The sequence below is a fragment of the Leptonotus elevatus genome, chromosome 2 (genome assembly GCF_054856555.1).
Source record: "Leptonotus elevatus isolate MCC_2025b chromosome 2, RoL_Lele_1.0, whole genome shotgun sequence".
Taxonomy (NCBI): Eukaryota; Metazoa; Chordata; class Actinopteri; order Syngnathiformes; family Syngnathidae; genus Leptonotus; species Leptonotus elevatus.
The window spans coordinates 15,657,822-15,677,851 of NC_141240.1; the positions used below are offsets into that span (position 1 = coordinate 15,657,822).

At 40.8% G+C, this 20,030-nt stretch overlaps 1 protein-coding gene across 2 annotated transcripts in view; it reads left to right on the forward strand.

The window, feature by feature from the left end:
- The window catches only part of sema3h (sema domain, immunoglobulin domain (Ig), short basic domain, secreted, (semaphorin) 3H), a 51,720-nt gene extending 34,125 nt beyond the window's left edge, over nt 1–17,595 (forward strand). Inside the window, exons 9-18 of one of the 2 annotated variants that reach the window (XM_086068764.1) lie at nt 5,703–5,772; nt 8,845–8,989; nt 10,541–10,630; nt 10,764–10,893; nt 10,956–11,044; nt 11,580–11,621; nt 11,856–12,013; nt 12,400–12,461; nt 12,967–13,109; nt 14,681–17,595. In XM_086068764.1, coding sequence (XP_085924890.1) covers nt 5,703–5,772; nt 8,845–8,989; nt 10,541–10,630; nt 10,764–10,893; nt 10,956–11,044; nt 11,580–11,621; nt 11,856–12,013; nt 12,400–12,461; nt 12,967–13,109; nt 14,681–15,115 — 1,364 coding nt within the window. In that variant the 3' untranslated portion in view covers nt 15,116–17,595. The remainder of the gene's footprint in view (nt 1–5,702; nt 5,773–8,844; nt 8,990–10,540; nt 10,631–10,763; nt 10,894–10,955; nt 11,045–11,579; nt 11,622–11,855; nt 12,014–12,399; nt 12,462–12,966; nt 13,110–14,680) is intronic. The other variant, XM_086068765.1, reaches the window with a different exon arrangement.
- The last annotated feature ends 2,435 nt before the right edge of the window (nt 17,596–20,030 follow it).

Sequence of the window (20,030 nt, forward strand, 5' to 3'; positions counted from 1 at the left end):
GCTTTAAAACAAATCCTCTCATTTTATTTTCCACAGAACATATGACAGACAAAAAGGGTCTTAAGAAGAAGGCATTAAAGAAAGAGGCCATGAGATGAAAAATTGATTTACAGATATGACTCGTCCTACAGAACACCAACACTGTCAGATTACTCTTGTCAAGTGTTGTTTAATGCTTTATTACCTCACCAACGAAACACCTTCTCTATCAAGTGGGCATGAAAAGATGCTTTGTTATAACAAGGAAGATTGATTGCGTTTGAGGCCTCCATTCAGCTTCTCCTATCCATCATAGCATGTGTAAATTCTAGGGAGAGTTTTTGCAAAAGCAACACAGGAGGGTTGATGGGTGGAAGATGGCGGTTTGCCAAATGAAGAGGAGAAAAGAAGGATTTCAAAGGAGGCGAAGAGGGGAAACAATGAAGCAGGACAAGAGGGAGAGGGTGCACGGAGGTTAAAGCGCGGGGTCTTGACCACAACAGAGGCTGAGGGGGGAGCTAAAACCGAAGTTTTAGTTGAAGGTTGGAGAGGGAGGAGGATGAAGATAAAAAGGAGAGCGAGAAGGTGAGTAGGGGAGTTGAGGCTGTTATCGCCCCCACACAGAGCTGATTATGGAGCCGGTCAGCGGTGCAATCTAACATAAGATGAGAGGAAGAGGTAAGGATAATGAAAACATGGTTGGAGGAGGGAGGAGGCAATCAATCGAGAACTTTTTTTTACACGTTCCGTCCCAAGATAGAAGAGGAGGTTGAAATCCTAGGCAAGAACGGGAGATAGCGACAAACCGGCTGAAGATATTTTCCCCTCAAACGACATGGACACGTGAGGTGAAGCAGAAAGGATGTGAGGGGTGATGGCGAGGCAAGATGGGGATCGAGGTTAATTGGCATGGGGTGGAACAGACACTAATGTGGAGCAGGGAGGAGAACAATGTGGAGGTGTTGGGGCGACATGAAGGTTTTATGGGAACTACTTGTTCTTCAAAAATCATAAAGAATAGCTTTTTTTTCAACATGTCGCAAAGTTGCTTTGGAATGTTGTACATACAGGTATGTCCCGTCAGCTTCACATATGACTTCACGCTTACTAAAATATTTTCATATTTCATACACTAAAAAAACACACACAAAAAAAAGAGTTAACAGTGTTAACATTTGGACAGAAACAATATTCTTGATTTAAAAAAAAAAAACACTGGAAGCCTGTAAATTCACAGAGAAGTCAACCGGTTGAACACCTCCCATATTTAGATAAGACGATGAGGAAAATGGCGTAACAAAAAAGGAACCTGTCAAGCAAACAATTTGTTACCTTTATTTTTTTAAGTTGTTACTACAGTATCAACAACAAAACAAATGTAGAACATCTTTTTGCTCTCGTGTCATGTGACAATGGACTCCATGCACTGCACGCATCATTTCATCATTTAGGGTAAGGAAGCATGCTAACTATTAGCATAGCGACATTACCAAAATACGCTACATTACCAAATATTTATGTATCATATATATCATTACATATATATTTAATGAGCCATTTGCTGTGTGTGAACACAGATTTACACGGTTTATTTTGACACGCTCAACTCTACTTTGTTTATAGAGCACCCCAAAAAATTACAAAATAGAATAGAACGCTTTCATTGTCACGTTCAGCAGATGCAACAACATTTGCCATTGTGACCACGTCAAAGTATCCTTGAGCAAGATACTGAACCCATTTACCATTTACCATAATGGCACATTGCGGAGTTGACAGGTGCAGCTGTTTCTTCGTCTTTAAAAAGTCACAACTTTGACATTTCCACCTTGAAAAACACCAGCTCCGAACTTTTCTACTGTAACTATTACAAAAATCCACAATAACAACATTTTAAAGAATGAGGTTATTTTTGCTCCAAACTTGTACGCCTCCATATCCTTCCCCCGGAAATACGTCATCAGCTACAGCGCATGTAGTCCATTGACCATGCTAAAATGTTACTCAAAACCTTATTCTAGTTTTTGATGGTAAAAGTCTAACCCGTGCAAATAATTATTTTAATTCAGACCAAAAAACGGATTGGTCAAACCACCTTGTGATAGAATTTGTGTCAAAAAGTAGTCTGAAGTTTTACGCCGGCAAGCTAGTGAAGGACATCAAGTGGAGGATGTCAACCATGGCCAGAGGGCACAAAATGTGTCAGACAAACATGATGGCCAATCGAAGAAATAAGGCCAATAGCCTGGGGGGGGTTAAAGGAGCAGACGAGACGGAATTGAGACTATTAATGGTAGAATAGGACAATGAGAGTGCACATTAGCAGTGTGGGCACAAAGGTGACAAAGGGAAGAAGGTATGTTGGCATTCATGGTGACTGTGTGGGAGGGAGGCAGAATAGGGGTCCCTGCCTTGGGGGCTACGGCGAGGCAATTAGGATGAAGAGGAGGAGGAAGATAGGGTTGATCTGCAGGTCTGCAGGCTAGACAACACTATCTTCCCTGAAGGGGGGAACTGGCTTTTTTGTTTAGGGAAGAAGACATAAGGACAATCCTCCGGAGAAAATAGGCCAGACAGACAGATAGACAGATGGATGAGGAAGATAGAATGATTAAGACAGCGGCGAGGAGGGAGGGATGGAGGACAAGGGTGGGATGTGGGTTCACAGTGAAAGTGAGAAACAAAGAAAACGAGAGCAGCCCTGAGGGGTCCTGAGAAGCCCAGGTGGATTTGAGTAGAAAGGGATGAGGGCTGAGCACCTGGTCGCGAGATAAAGGGACTGGAAGGAGGACAGATACTGAGACAAAAGATATTCACTACTGAGGGTGTCAGACCGCTGTAGCATAGAAAAATCATCTGTCACAAAAACAATCATGGGTACATTATCCACGCAAGTGTTTCCCCAAAATGAAAACCCAATAGTTAACTGTATTTATTATTGTATTGGTGTAGAATTGCATTGCATCAGACTGAGAACTCGTTCTGATATTTTGCCACCTTCTCATGTACTCTAGTTTATAGGTTTGCACAGTGTGCTGGCACTAAAAAAAATATACAATAAAAATTCATATAATATGTATATTTATATGCCAAAAGTTACTTAAAAATGTTCCGCATTTGGTGTTTAAAGGTTTCAAAATGGTCAAAGTACTGTATATATATATATTTATATTCAATTTTATTGTATAGATAGTAACCCAATTAGTATCCTATTTGTAATTTTGAATTAGGAAAAAACAAACATTTTAATAAAAATTGTGTTTTTACAGCTATTATTTTTCACTGCTTTTACCGCAGTACTACTTACTATGCAGGTATAGTATCAAAGTCAAAATGTTGCTATCGTGACAACAATTGCAGCTAAATAAACAAAAGAAAGAAAATGTTTTTGTATGATGAAGTCTCAAAATAAATGTAGTGTGTTCTGTATTCAACTTGACGTCTTCTTTCTCATTTATTCCAGTGGATGAAAATTCTAGAGAGTCTCGAGAGTCTGTGGATGTCTGATGATCTTATTTGGGTCAAGCGGTCAGCCACGTGGCTTACAGTGCGATTTTTTTCAACATTTCTCCTTCCTTGATAATGACCTAATTTGGCTCCACTGGTCAAAAAGCAAACCGACTTTATTTAATGTAATTATTTATTTTGGAGGACTGTCTGTGCGTCTTCGCTTTCCCTCCTGCACAAAGGAGGCCATGTTAAATTTTTTAAAGTTAAATAATAAATCATTGGGAAGAGGGCAGAGGCAGAACTCTACATCAGGCTTGATTTAAACTAGTCACACAGTGATAAAAAATTCATTTTTTGCCAGGCTGAATGAGTCATTCAATCATTTGTGAATGCATGATGTCACATGATTTCCATTAAAAAAAAAAGAAGCAACTTCAATACGGGGTTAAAAGAAGACTGTAAGAAGAAAAGTAGTAGTCCCGTGTAGTAAGCACTGAGCAGACTCCGATTCAGAACATTAAGACTCCACACTCTAAAAACAGTTGGGTCAAAAATAACCCAACTTTGGGTCAAAAATGGACCGATCCTCTACTTTGACTAAAGTTTGAGTCAGGAAATGGGTCTTTTAATGTAAAACAACTCATAAATATTGGTCAGATCATTTACTTGGGTCAAAAATTGGGGTAATTTTCTATAAAACAACCCAGAAAGTTGGGTCAAATTGACCCATAACGTGGATCGGTCCATTTTTGATCCACCATTTGTTACTTTTGACCCAACTGTTTTTAGAGTGTAGTGTCACCAATGCATATTATTACGCTGGATACTGTCATCATTTAAAGTTCTGGAAGTTGTTTTCCCGCTTTAGTGTGTTTAGCTTCACTTTGGTAACAAGTGAGACCGTTAAGAATGCTACCCCTTTAGTGTAGTGCTTAACTTTTCACGTCAATTACTATTAAATTCTTGCTTTCTGATATTTTACTAGCAAATGATCCCCTATGTTTGAGCGCATGCATGCGTGTGTGTGTTTTGAGATGAGATTAACTTTCATCCATGGACGCATGGTTCCATGGAGGCCACCTTAAGCAAAAGGAACGTCAGGAATGTGGGAACAGGGGAGGGGAGAGAATAGGAGAGCAGAATAGAGGAGGCAGGAGAAATCTGTTTGAAATCATTTTCAGTCTGGAGTGCTGCATAGGTAGTATGCCTACATTCACAAATTGTCTCCCCTGGTAGTTTGGGTTCCTCTCAAATCCCCAAAGCATGCACAATGGTTTCATTGAAAACACATTGAATGGTTTTCCGTGTGTGTCCCGGGAATGACTGATGGCTCGTCCAGGGTGCAGCCTGCCTCTCGTCCAGCTCGTTCAAAGTCAGCTGGCATGGACTCTTGTTTCACAAGCGCTATGGGGAAGGGTGGATGAAATCTTACTGATGTCGGTGAGAACAGGTTGCAGGTTTTCAAAACAGGCAGATGGAGTGAGTGGCAATGTAGTGTGAACAACATGACAGTCGCTCTGTTCGAATTGAACACCAAAGACTGAGGTGTGCAAGTGTGTTTGTGTGTGCGTGTGACAGCAGGTGTTGATTCTCTTATGGCCGCACTGGCACATTGCTCTCCCACTGTGGTTGGTTATAAATGGCACTGGACTCATTCCAAGCAACTTGGCATCATTAGTCACACGATCAGACTGTCTTCCAAGACTCACAAATACACATTGATGCAAATCTAGTAATAAGAAAAGCACTTTTTAATTATGAAAGGTGCCAACGTCCCACATGGTGTCCTCATAATGGTGCCATCCATTCATCTATCCATTTTCTGAACCACTTCCTGTCCTCGCTAGCATTGCATGATGGAGCCTATCCCAGCTGTCCTCCCGCAGCAGGTGGGCGACGTCCTAACCTGGTTGTCAGCCAATCACAGGTCACGCTGGTGCATTTTTGGAGGGTGGGGGTGAAATTCTGGAATATGTTGGTCTAATTTTGAACTGTACCACCTCGGGGACATTTAACTCCAAATGTAAATGATAGCTGGAATAACTTAATTCCATTGACAATTTCCTTGTGCTCGTCATTAATTTGGGCATTTCCATATTATTGTCATTATTATTTCATCTTTGTTGAATTAAATAATTAGATATTATAGTTTATGTCCAGTATATTAAATGACATCATTTGGTCACCAGAGGTATTGTGTAGAAACAATTATGCCAGTTGAGTTTAAGAATGTGTCTCTCCTGACATGGCTCTTCATCATTCTCTAATCACAGAAGACGTCTTCATCCTCCACGGCAAAGACAAGAAGAACCCACTCATCTACGGCCTGTTCACCACTTCAAGGTACTGCTCAACCCTGTTTTGTAACCATGCTGGAAAATGCCAGCATGATGGTGGGTGGGAGTCAGCAGGAAATCACGCTGCGAGGCGAAATGGGAGATTACGCAGGGTGGAGGGAAAAAACACTGAGTCATGGGTATTGATCAACTGCCGCTGTTATATTTAGCGTCGGGATTGCGCAAAATTCTTTCGAGTTTTGAGCATGAGTGAAGGAACTGTAAAGATGATCTGTGAATATGGAGGTGACAAATTTTTGTGGATTTCTACACATGGAGCAGCCAATGAGATCATCTGTGACAATTCCCACCGCAGTCACACTTGAGTGTGTGTGCGGCGCAGAGATGATGCCACATATTGTGGGATTCACACTGGCTGCAGGACCTTCTGCCACCGACTCCTGAATTGAACACATTCATGCTATGAAGTAGCGCTCACGTCATCATTGTTACTAATCTTGCTGTGACAGAAGCTTTTTGTTTGGTGTACGGTCACACAGTACATCTCATGGCAAGGCAACTTAAAAAACAAAAAAACATTCTTCTTCCGTTAGCGGTCCCCCTTAGCCAAGGTTGGGAGGGTTACTTTTAAAATGTAATCCGTTACAGTTGCAAGTTACCAGCTAAAACATGGAGTTAGTAACGTAATCCAAGTACCATAATATTAAAGCTGATGTAGCTGGATTACTTTTGGGTTACTCCAATATTGATTATGCTGATGAAGACAAAATAAAAATAAATATCACCACAATATATATTCTATACAATGTGCCCCTGCTATTTGCGGGTGATAGGGACGACAAATAGCAAAAATACTTGTGTAATTAAAAAGCATGTAGGCTATAGATTGTTTGTTTGTTTGTTTGTTTGATTGATTGATTGATTGATTGATTGATTGATTGATTGATTGAAGGCCATATGCTGTTTTCAAACTGTCACTGAAAGCAACCACATCAGATAGATAGATAGATAGATAAATAGTCATCCAATGAGGATGACGATGTGTGACATCAACTGCAAAATGAACTTTTATCCCAGTCACAAGTTTAGCCGTGTATATGTTGTGTATGATGTTTAAATAGTGAATTGGTGGGAGGAAGATTTGTTTGGAAGGTGTAACTCACATTATGGTTGTAGGCTAGCGGGCTAGCTAGCAAGAAGCTACAGCGCGTAGCATGCCGCTGGACTCTCAGCTCAAACTTTCGCTCCGAGTAAGTTCCAGTGAATACCGGTCGCCATTTCCTCCTCCAGTCCTTGAAGCTTTTTCAAACTGTCCGCGTGTGGAGGACACGACTAGTCAGTTCGTCCGTTCCCACCTCCCCGACATGTAGCAATGGTCCCACTCGCGCTGACTGCACACGCTCTCTCTCTCTCTCTCTCTCTCTCTCTCTCTCTCTCTCTCTCTCTCTCTGTCTCTCTGCCTCTCTGTCTCTGTCTCTGTCTCTTTCTCTCTCTCATCGTAGAAATTGTAATCCCTCAAAGTAATCCCCATTTTTAATAAATGTACCTCTAATCTGATTACATGTTTTTTTCCTGTAAATTTAACGGAATAAAAAAAAATTGTAATCTGATTACGTAACGGCGGTACATGTATTCCGTTACTCCCCAAGCCTGCCCTTAGCACATCATCCTTCTTCATTAAGGCATATTTTCTGCATCCTTGTCTCAAACACTAACTGTATTACTCAACGTGAATTTGAACCAGTTAGATCTCGTTTTGTCAAGAAAGATATTTTGATTAAGAGGTCTTAAAAAATAACTGGGTTTGAAAACAACAAACCTTCCAGTTCAAACCAATTATCACACAGAACAGTCATTCATGGCATGTTCAGTGGGCCTTTTATGATGCACCATGTCCTTAAAACTCTTAGTCTTATATAAGTCTTATATAAATATGTGAAAGCTATGCTTGAATAGTAGTACAAGTACTTTTAAAATGTTTTTTTCTAGTAGAATGATTAAGAAATGTCTCCATTTAATGTCTCTGTGAAGTTGAAAGTGGGGTATCAGCTATGATTAAAAAGCACCTCCCCCCAACTGATGCAGACTTCGGGACATGAAGAGGATAATGGCGAGGCCACGTGATCTTCTTTAGTGGTCTATAATATCAGTGGACAAGCCAGGAAACCTCCATGTTGTATTCACTCCTATTCGTATTGTTGAGAGTTATTTGCAGGGTTGTTGGCAAAAAACACACAAACATATTGTTTATTTCAAAACATTTAATGTTTAGCAACTGCATTTACTGCCTTGACTCATGCAGCTTAAGTTCTGACCATGTCTTTAACAAATGTACCTTATTGCCTGGAAATGAAGTTACACATCACTGTAATCCTTTCCCAGTTTGCTCTCACACGTTAGAGAATAATCAGTTGCAGCACAAGTGTGATGACAGGTGACATTGTCGGGTGGTATGGGAGTTGGTCTGCGTCAGGATTTTGAGAAAAAGTCTGTAGAAGATCAGCAGCAACTGACAGAAATCCAGGGAGGGATGAGACTGCAAAGCATGAGCTGAATGGAAAGGTTGACCACACATAAACACAATTCAAGTTCATTTTAAGATGTGCACTAGTGGCCATCTTATTGAACATTTTCTGTATTGTGCCCATTAAAGTATTTTCCTTTAGCGATTAAATTGTTTGGTTTATTATTTTTTAAGTGTTTTTTTTTTCCAATGTATGATGTGGTCTCTGTTATAATAGGAGTGTGTTCACTGCTGTGGCAATTAACACGTATGCATTCTACAACTATAAAAGCCTCCAAATATGTCCCCTGCCACTCTAATAGCAGTGCAATTGCTACGGTGGCAAACGATGTGTAGAAAGTTGAACATTCTTTCAAGCTGGACTTTGGAGCACATTCTGTGAGCGGTCACTGAAAGAAAGAAAAAACACACCATGACTCACACAGCTTCACATTTAGTGCATTCTCTAAAGCCCCCCCCCCCCGTTTTTTTTTTCATTTGTATTTTTTTATTATCCGCACTGCTCTGAGTGCATACCCTCTGCTTGTGTTGCTAAAATGTGTAAAATGACCATCTGATTGTGTGCTCTTTTTTTCTTCCTTTCTTTGTTGTCAGCGACATCCTCAATGGCTCAGCCGTGTGCGTTTACCGAATGGAGGATGTGGTTCGGGCTTTTAAAGGAAACTTTCTGCACAAAGAGGGGCCGCAATATAAATGGGCAGAGTTTACTGGCAAGGTGCCCTACCCACGTCCTGGAACTGTGAGTTTATACTCAAACCTTCATCCTCATGTGGCCATATGTCACTCAGGAGAGCTCGATCCTGCACCAAGGCTGTTGAATCCATACCAAAATGGCTCCTACATATGCCGCAGGCAGACGTTTAAAAAACCAACACACACACAAAAAACGTTAGCGTACTTTTGCTGTAGCCCGGCCGCCAGTCTTCATTCCATTTTCTGCCTTTCCTCAGTCTTGACTGGTTCAGCCACATGTAGAGACGTAAATGGGAGAGAGAGAGTCTCTCCTGCGGTACTTTTTAAGTGGAAGACCGACTGCCCCCAACGGCCAAACCAAGAATAGAAGAGCTGAGCAGAACCAAGTGTGCAATTGAAAAGTGTCCTGCATTAAGTGTTTAAGGTATCATCCTGCTAACAAACAAACCAGAATATTGATAATACATAGATAATAATATAGAAATGAGGGTACCCATCTACTAGTACATGGACTATGATCACAATTTGTTTCTTTGGGCCATTTGAGCCATGTTTGAGCACACATTTAGTCCACTACATTTGTGCATTCATTGTGTTTATTTAGATTATATAATAATGTAATATAATAAAGTATACCGTATGTATTTAATATAATATAAATAAGCACAATGACTTGTTATAATGAACAAAGTCAAAAAAGTGCATGTTTTTCACACACGGACACATGTGCACATACTGTATAACGTACATGCTATGTTACAACTACTCTTTAGGTATTCATGAAAACCTCTATCTTGCGCTATAGAAATAGAAATACATATGCCAGAGTTTAAAAAGAAAAGAAAAGAAAAAGAAAGATAAAAAAAAGCCTACTACAATGAACTCATTCACTGCCATTGACGGCTATAGACGTCAAAAATTCATTTGAACTATTTCTATTAGTTTCACATTTTTTTTCCACTTTTGTTAACAAAAGTATGAAAACCTAGAATTTTTTTTATTGTACATTTAGAACAGATCTAAAATTTGTGATTAATCGTGAGTTAACTATTAAAGTCATGCGATGAATTACAATTAAACATTTTAATCGTCTGACACCCCTAATTTTTTATAATCTTTTCTGCTTTTTTTTATTAGGGGGAGGGGGATCAGGCGATTAATTTTTTTTAATTGTAATTAATCACATAACTTTACTAGTTAACTCACGATTAATCACAAATGTTATATTTGTTCTAAATGTACAGTAAAAAATGTTCTAGGTTTTCATACCCTTGTTAACAAACGTGGAAAATAAAAGTGAAACTAATAAATAGTTCAAATTAAATTTTGACGTCTATAGCCGTCAATGGCAGTGAATGAGTTAATACAATGACAGTATGAGCACGAGACAGGACATCGAGGGAGAATTTCGCTTGAGCACAGTTTGAATGGCCTTAGTACAATTTTTTTCTTTTTTATGATATTGTAGACACACACACAAGCCTTGAAACACACATAAACAACATGATTGCCTCTTTGGTGGGGGAGCCTAGTATAATGTAACAGGTAAATTAGAGGTCATAAAATTGATTATTTGACCTTGTTTTTTCTATCACAGTGTCCCAGCAGCACTTATGGAAGCTACAGCTCCACCAGGGAATATCCTGATGATGTCATCTTCTTCAGCAGGACTCACCCGCTGCTCGAGGTTCAACTCATGTTTTATTTCATTACGCCGATGTTAACACTTTGTGTTTTGGTGAAAATACCTTTGAGGCGGTTGCATTCAGCATTCAATGGATAATATGCTCAAGTTGAACAAAATGTCTGCACTTCTGTAGGAAAATGTGTTGCCCTTGGGAGAGCGCCCCCTTCTTGTCAGAGTGGGTGTCCGCTACAAGTTTAGCAAACTGCTGGTAGACAGAGTCGAAGCTGTGGACAGCACCTACGACGTCCTCTTCATCGGCACAGGTACACTCAGCACGTTTTTTTTTTTTTTTTGTAATGTCTCAAATATGATATTTTTGCTGCAGACTCTGGCCTGGTGCTGAAGGCCATCCATCTGCCCAGAGAACACGATCCAAGTCAGGAGGTAATTCTGGAGCAGCTGGAGGTCTTCCAGGTAGCGTACAGTTTCAGCCATTTGACCTGCTTGTCAATATGTCTTTTTGTCCTATTGCATCCGACTGCAGGACCAAGTACAGAGCCAGTTAAAAGATGCTTCTTTTTCTTTCTTTTTTTTTTTTTTTGCCAAGAATGATTACAAGGCCATGTAAGAGTAACTTGTGCAGGCTTTCATTCATGAGCCATGCCAACATTTGATGAGATCCATTTTAAGTTCAAGTTCTGCCTGTATGTTCATCTGTCAAACTACAGTATAAAGGAATACATTGGGTTAGGTTTTTTCTGTCCTAGGAAGTCAAGGCAGGCTCTCATTAAAAAATAAATAAAATAAAATAAATAAGCCTCTGCATTTTTCTCCTGTCATGCATAAATATATTTTGATCAGACCAGATTACACATTTTGCTCCTAGAATTTAGTCAAGTCATCTTTAATTAGTAGAAGATGAATTCAATTAAGATACAGAGGAGCAGCAGTGCTGTCTCTTGACTTTCTCTTCTTGAGTAATTGTCATTGTTTTGTGTTCTCCTCACAGTACAAATCCCCCGTGACCGTGATGACACTCTCGAAGAAGAAGGTAACAGATGAGACAAAAACGGACAAAAACATACTTATTCTTACTCAACCAATGAGAAAGGAAGACTATCACACGCACGCCTATGACAGTTGCTATGGTTACCCGATCCCAGTCACAGCAGCAGTCATAAAGAGATGACACACACGCGCACACATAGAAATGCACATGATTAAACCAGTATGTATTTGCTGTTATTAGGCTCCACGTTGATGTTTCCTTCTTCTACCGATACAGCAGTGGTTATTTGTGGGCTCCAGGGAAGGGGTCTCCCAGCTGGGCCTGTACCAATGTGAGCTTTATGGCGAAGCCTGTGCTGAATGTTGCCTGGCAAGAGACCCGTATTGCACGTGGGACGGACACGCCTGCAGCCCCTACATGCCCACTGTGCGCAGGTACGAGCCCCATTTCCAATTTGTCGGAAGGCAAACCACACCGAATTTGTAAAGTCTGAGAAGCAAAGGAGAAACACACGAGCCCTGCCTTTTTGAAGCCTGGTTTAGATTACAATTGAACTCAGATCTCTCTGGTGAACATTTTCCATCGCCACAGAAACCCCCCAGACTCATCCCCTGTCTGCCCCCGTTTAACTGTCCTTGCTCTTTGCCAACAACCAATCTAATAATGTGAGAGGGCTGTAAAAATGTGCTGGGCAAATTGAGGCCCCTGACGAAACATCAAAACTATGTGATGCATGATTTGTCATTATTTTCTCAGTAAGACTCTTAGTAAATGTTATCTTGAAGCGAGTAGGATGTGATGTCGTGTCTGTTTTGTGCAGGAGGAATGCTCGACACCTAGGCGAGGATGAGGATCCATTAACTCAATGTGTCAGACAAGGAGGTAATTCATACTAGCACAACACAAAGATGAGAGATTTCCACAAAATTGTGTGGAGCTTGCATACCTGGGCCAAGGAAGAAACCATTTTGGTGCAATTACAAAAGCTGCACTACGCTGTGGAGCTCCTTGCAAATGTTTGACAGAGCGTTATTTTTGGACGGTCCTGGATCAGCATGTGTCCAACGTGAGGCCATTCTTGGGCCTCAAGTTGGCGAATTACGGATCTCCACTGAAATAGAGTACAACATTATCTATTCACATTTACTAATGGATAGAAAGGTTTTACTCTACACTTGACTCCTGTTATTTATTTTTTATTTTTTCAATGTTTGTTTCATATTTACTCAGTATTCATTTGTCCCGATATACTCACCATTGTTGTCATGCCAACAATCCAGACAAGCTAACAATCACCTTGCTTCTTTCATATTTACACATCAACAAAATGCTCATAAAACGCTAACTCACTTCAATCTTTTTCCATCTTTTCCTTGCACTCTGCTAGCCGGGCTGCAGGTGGAGGCCGAGCAGAGGTTGATGATGGTTGCCGAGGGCAACAGCACCTACTTAGAATGTCTTCCCCGATCCAGGCACGCTGCTGTCACATGGTACAAGCAAGCTGGAGAGAACAGCCCCGAACTAAACCAGGTACATATGTTCAGTTCAACTTGAAACAATACAGTGGAAGTCAAAAATCATAACACGCCAGTACAGATTGGAGTTCAACCAACATTTTATGATAAAATACCCCACGGGAGCCAAAAGTGATAAGTTAACACACATGACAAGAAAAAAGTGTGATGATGACCATAGAACCACAAATAGAACTTCTTGCAAAGTAGGAATTGGGCTCTGCTCAGTAGTTAGCAACACAAATTCAACAAAAAAGAGCAGCAACATGGAGGAAGGCGAACCAAGGGGCATTAACGATGATAGCAACAAATTTAGAGAAGCAAGATACTTCCCATACCTGGCCTTATTATCTCTTTTCCCGCCAAAATTGACGTTAAGGTCACACACACCGAGTACCGCCAATAGCGTCAATTGACGTCAACTACGTTTTTTTCTTTTCTTGTGCAGCTCTGGTTTGTGAATGGGGTGGAAAAACACCCACTAACCATGTCCAGCAGATGGCAGCATTTTATCTCTTTTCAATGGGCTTCCGTGTATCAAATTACATGAAAACATGGCGGATCTTAAGAAATGTTCAAGGATGACGTGAATGATCAAAGCGTTTGTCACGTTAAATCTAATTCACAGAGCGCCACTAAACATAAAATATTAGCGTCAAAGTCACTGTTTTTTTCCCATTTCCGCTTGGTGTCACTCAAATTACCTATTTTCAAATGGTGATTACTAAAGAACGGACTAAGGTAGAATCATACTTTTTCTTCTTTTTTTTTTTTTTTTAAGAGCTCAGTATTGTTCATTCGGTAATGTTATCATCATTGCTCCCTTTTTTTATTTTATTATTTTGTATGTGGGTGAGAATATGTATGTGTATGTGCGTGCGTGCGTGCGTGCGTGCGTGCGAGTGTGTGTGTATTCGTTAGTTCACCAAAAACCTATAAAAAAAATCCCATACCGTTCACCTAAACCGAACACTGCCGTCATGAGACCCGAGGAAGGACCAAAGAAAAGAAAGGAAAGTGAAATCCAGCACCGACCAGACACCACCCTACACCACGACATACTTTTTCTTCTAATGAAAGAATGGAATCCAATCTTTCATATCGTATCCACCATGTTTACGTAGTCATAACACAGAATATTCAGTTTGCCTTGAAAGATGAGTGAAAATGCTCAAAATCGGCTGGTTCTGTAGGTGTTGACATTGTTTGGTGTCGGATACAAGAATGAGTTTAAGGGCAAGTGTAGTTGGTCGAGTTCAAGAATTTGGTAGACCATGCTGGACATTCCGTTGGACCGAGGGCATTTTCTATTACATGCCCATGGCAGGCCTACGGAAATACAAAAAAATGTGCACTTTGCGCTAGAAAAATAGCCAATACAGTGCAATTAAAGTGTATTTCATTTATGTGTAAGCTCATTTAGCTTTTTTTGCTAGTCAATGTCGCAACGTTAGCAAAACATTGGGGAAATGTTTTGCTAGCATAAACGTCAAGCAAGCTCTTGGTTTGTAGCTTGTTTCTAGCAAACAATGGCCCAGTATCATGTGACTTTAGCCAACTCTTGATTCGACCAAATGTTCCCCACAGGTGATGTCAGGCGAGCAGGTGGTGGTGATCGAACGAGGCGTCCTCATCCGTCGGGCCGAGCTATCTCACAGCGGTGTCTACCATTGCCAAGTGGAGGAACACGGCTACCACTGGACCGCCGTCACCGTCCAGCTGGCGGTCTGGAGCCCCTCGGCCGAGCGACTGATGACGACCTGGTCCGACTCCTCGCATCAGCCTTGGTACGGCGACGCCATGGCGCTGGTTCACCCGAGGAACCTGGGCCAGCACTGCCGCGCACTCGGGTACCGCCCGCCTCGCAACCGCCGCCGCCACAGCGACACGGCAGCGCAGGCTGCTAAAGAGAAGGCGAGGGCGGAGAGGCACAAGCACGGGGGAGGAAGGGGAGGAGGAGGGAGAGCGGCGGGTAGGAAGAGCAGGAGCAAACCGCAGCAAAGAGCGCCGAGGAGCGCTTGAATGTGCCGCAGAGCCAACACGCACATGCATGTCGACACACACATCTTGTTCAGAGTGGACCAGAATTTATGACTCACTTGAAAGAAGTAAAGGAATATAATGCCAGAAACAGGCGCCAATTACTCTGGATACTTCTGTTTTGTGTGTTTTAGAAAACAAATCACACACATTGAACATATTTTCTTTAAGCTTAGCCATAGAATATCCTTTTTTGTTGTTGTTGTTGTTGTTGTTAAATAAGCGCCTATGTATATTGCTAAAACAATAAAATAAGCATATTCAAGTCAGTCATGAATTCTAGCCCGCAAAGACATTTGTATGCATCTTAAAAAAAAAAAAGTCTTCTTTTTATTACACTTTAGTGACAAACGTTTAAAGTGAGCTACTATATACTAAACATTTGTCCAAAGCAGTCTTGTTGACTGCTTTGAAACTAAAGAAGTGATCAGATGGAATACTTTTGGTGGTGATGCGGAATGAAGGATCATCAGCTGCGTGTCCATGTTACACTTTGACTGAATAGGAGTCTTGTTCACAAAGTAAATTTTCCATATGTGAAAAAAGATTACTCCTTGAGGATCCGTTTTGTGCTTGTGCATGTTCCCAACTACAAACGGCACTTTCCACTCTTGTTGACATCAGTGACAATCTTCATGGAAAACACGACTTGCTTTTGTTTGTGATTTTCGGCTTTCAGTTGAAATTTTAGGATGGATCTAAAATGCATCAACACGTTTACAGATGAACTCATGTGCAGTCCAGATATGGTCAAAATTAAGTTCATTTGTAAAGGTCATACTTCATATTAGGTTCAACCTTAACTGAAACCTGGACTTCCCTAACTTTTTTGTGTGAATAGTGTATATACAGTAGCATAGAATGTTAAACTGATCCCAGTGAGCAACACTGTTTCTTAGTGCTTTTATTGCCTTGTTTTCAAATCGAACTGAACTCACATAGATGATTGATTTTTCCATCATAAATTCCAGATCCAGACGGTAAATAGTGTACATAAACGTGAAATCTTTGATTTGATTGCCCTCAGATTAAAGACCTACCTTCATATTAAAATGACAAAGGAGCAACTAGTCAGCTAAAATATGACCTCAAGTAAACGCTTTAAAGAAAATGTCAAATGTAAGTAGAAAGGTTTAATATGCTAAAAAAAAAAAAGAATAAAAAAAGGGTTAAAGCTCTTCTGGGTCATGCCAGTTTAAATGTTCTAATCAACAGGAAAGGCACAGAGGAGTTGAATTGATTGAAGAAGTTGTGATACCGTAAACATGGGACAGGGGTGCTTGTTTTAAAGACACCATAAGAAACAATTGATCTCTTCCTTGCTCAAGGGCTCCCCCTACAGCTATGAAATGTCGTTCACTTAGAACGACTGTTAGGTAAAGGCAAAAATGAAGCGCATCAATCAACACACGCTTTTGCTAACAAACACAGGAGGTGTCCAGGCTGGTCCAAAAGAAGCATTTGATCCATATGATAATTCCATTATGCTTAAAAAAATATTATTTGATTGTGAAAATATTACAGTGTAGCTTCTACAGTCAAACACAATCTGTTCCGGGATGCAGGTTAGCATCCTATTTGTTTGAGGAATTTTGTCAAATAAATTTCCCCATTGGAAAAAGTTTCTCAACATGTTAACATTCTTAACTGTATAAAATAAGAACAGGATGTAAAAGCAGTCATTTGTGTGACGTGCGTGCAGACTGAGATTTCTTCATGTGCTTAGGAGGTGAGTCGCTTCAAAAAAAAAAATAATGCAGCTCACTGGTGTACATTTCATTCTTCTTTATTATTCACTTCGCTGTAGTGTACTGAGCAGAGAGCACAGCAATGTGCTTTTCTTTGATATCGCTGATACCCTTCTATAAGGCGGTCACAAAACAAGACAAAGCAAAATAATTGTCAAGTGACTCTGAAAAAACTCAACTGAGCCTTCTTGAAAATGTCAGTTGAATTCTGCATTTGGAGGTTTCACTGTCGATATCTCTACTTTATTTTTATTTTTAGGGGTTTTTGGTGCTCCCCTTAAAGAGGCTCACACACTCATCAAAGTGAATACAATCTGACTTATGTCAGTTCTTACAGCTCACCACACAAATATTCGTCAGACTATTTACATCATATACTGCGAGTGTGTTTTCAGTTTTAGCATGCACACGAAAACAGGCTGCGTCGCAAAAAGACTTTGGGCTGAGTTCAATCCAACATGGATGAATTTCAAAGAGGACCTACAAGTGGACTGTCTTTGGACTCTGTACAGAACGTGCATGTTTATTTGTTTGTTTTGACACTTTTTGAAAAAGTCTCGGCCAATGAGGAGCAAATCGCCGGTGATCCAATGTACATTCTGTAAAATAAAGCAAGTCTTGTGATGGAACCTGGGGACGTTGTGGACAAACACGACATCATTGACTGTGGCAGTTTTCTTCATTTTAAAAGTGCAACAAAACTGGTTCACATGTTTTCCTGTCTATGTGTATTTATTTCCCTCACAAGTGTGCTCACTTTTTAGAAGTGCCTTTCATTAACTGGAAACGTATTCAACACACAAGTACTTTGTATTATTGCATAAAAGCTCAAAGGCTGTTTTTTTCCCCTCCTCTTGTTGAGTCGACAGGCAAAATCCAGTAATTTGACCTTTCTATGAGAACATTTGGTGAGTTGATTAATAAGCAGCATCGTTTGAAAAGCCAGTTAATGGAATTGCGCGTTTGAAAGAACTAAACGTGTCATGCAACGCTGAATGGATTATTTTTGCCTCGTTTTCAAATGCAGGTGACGTGTGTGGGAACACTATTTGCTTACTTCCACTCAAGTTGACGCCACGGGCCTCACTGCGAGGCAAATACGGTATTTATCAGCCGGGATAGAATTCGTTTGACTGAAAGAAATGTACAGCGTTTGGCCAGCGATCAGTCCAGGGTGTTTCCCCGCCTCTCACCCAACGTCGGCTGGCATAGGTTCCAACTCATCCGAGACCCTAATGAGGACTGGCGGCATAGAAAATGGATTGATGGATGAACCAAATGTATGGGCTACTCGGGCTTATATAGTCCGTGCATCATCATTTCACAAATTCCACTGACCAAACAGACTGCCACTTCGGGGGTGAACAACTTTGCTGATTTGTTATTATTTTTGCCTCTTCATATGTTAGTTAGCAATCTACTTTTTGGTTAATTGAGTAGAAAGTGCAAGTGCATACGTCAACTCGTCAAATTGAGAGGTAGATTGGACCAAATAAATCCACCAACTCAGAGCAAAAACAATATCTTGAGAACATGAAATGTGGTCGACTGTCTGATTTTTTCTTCTTCTTTTTTTTCAAGCTCTATTGTCACATGCAAGCGCAGGGTGCCTCTCGTGAACTGAATGGGTGTGTGAAGAGAACCATTTGTGCTGCTTCTCTTTAAAAGAGCTTTTGTGCACGATGGCATGTGAATGTCAAAAGTGTCAAAAACAAAATGGGCATGTGAGCTGTGTTGTATAAACGAGGCTGTGATCAAACACTTCTACACAGAAGACACACGTCAACTGTCTACAGCATGGGTCAGGCGAGTATACGACTCGTGGGCCACACACAGCCTGCTCCGTTCTTTAATCCCCGCCCACCGAGCATTTGCATTAGACCTGAAGTATTTGGTGCTTTAATTTAGCTGATTTCTCCACAAATGTAGTTATTTGAAATACAATAAAAGTATTTTTCTTTTTCTTTTTTTTTTAAAGCTACTGAACGCAGACAATTTAATTTCAAATCGCTCCTGTCACCTGTAAGCCTACGCAATGATCACATGACGTCACATCTGCAGAGAGAGGGCAGGAAATTTTGAACTGTATCCCGTCTGAAAACGATTGGTTTGCATAAGTTCCCATTCTGAACAGCTAAGGTGTGAAACTACTAATTAAACAATGTTTCAGACATAAATGGTCAAATAAAAAGGCTATTTTAAAGATATTTTGGGGCAAATTGTTACAAAGTGCAGCTTTAAAGGAATCTCATGCTCATCTCAGCCACTTTCTTGGCGGGTCAAAGCCTTTTGAGGCCTTCCAGAAAGCTGCTGACTGGTCAGGCTGGCCAGTGAGTTCTTTTTTTTTTCCATGGACGAACTGTGAAAACGATTGAGTGGACCTATTGGAGTGTTGTAATCGTGTTTGGTTAATTGTCGCGGCTTTTGAGGCTTGTCAGAGGACTGGAAAAAGAGCAAATGGGATCAAGTGGTTGCTTTCCCATTGACAACGAGCCAGCGACAAAAAGAGGGAGCAGCTGGTTAACATTACACTCCTTTATACGCTTCTTTCATGTGGCGACGTCCTCCTCCTCTTCTTCCTCCTTTTCCTCCTGTCTTCCCTGAACAGCCGCGGCGGCGGTGCGTCCACGTACGCCGACTTTCCACTCACCTAAATGATGTCAAGCGCCATTTCGTTAAAAAGCTCACAGTGCAGAGGCAAGTCAAGTGTGATTTATGATGTGCGAACATGTAACTTATTGCAAGGAGATGATGACAATGACAGCAGCGTTATTCTCAGCCCGCACTTATTCAGTCACAGAGGGGATTTTGTGCTTATTATTTATGTCAGTTACTTTACTGGCAGCACAAGTGACTTTCCAGTCTTTTCATATCTTTTAATGCGATGTGTGTGTGCGTGCGTGCGTGTGTGTGTGCGTGCGTGTTTAACCCTCCTGTTAAATGTCAAATTGACAAGTTTTAAAGGGGACATTATGGATAAATGACTTTTTTATTGGACAGCACTGTAGGTTAGTGGTTAGCATGTGTGGGTCGCTGGGGATTTGAACCTCAAAAACCCATATTCAGTTTATTGAAGACTAAATTGCTCATTGGTGGGAATATTTTTTATCATTCCAAAATGTATCCCACCTCTCGCCTACAGTCTGCTG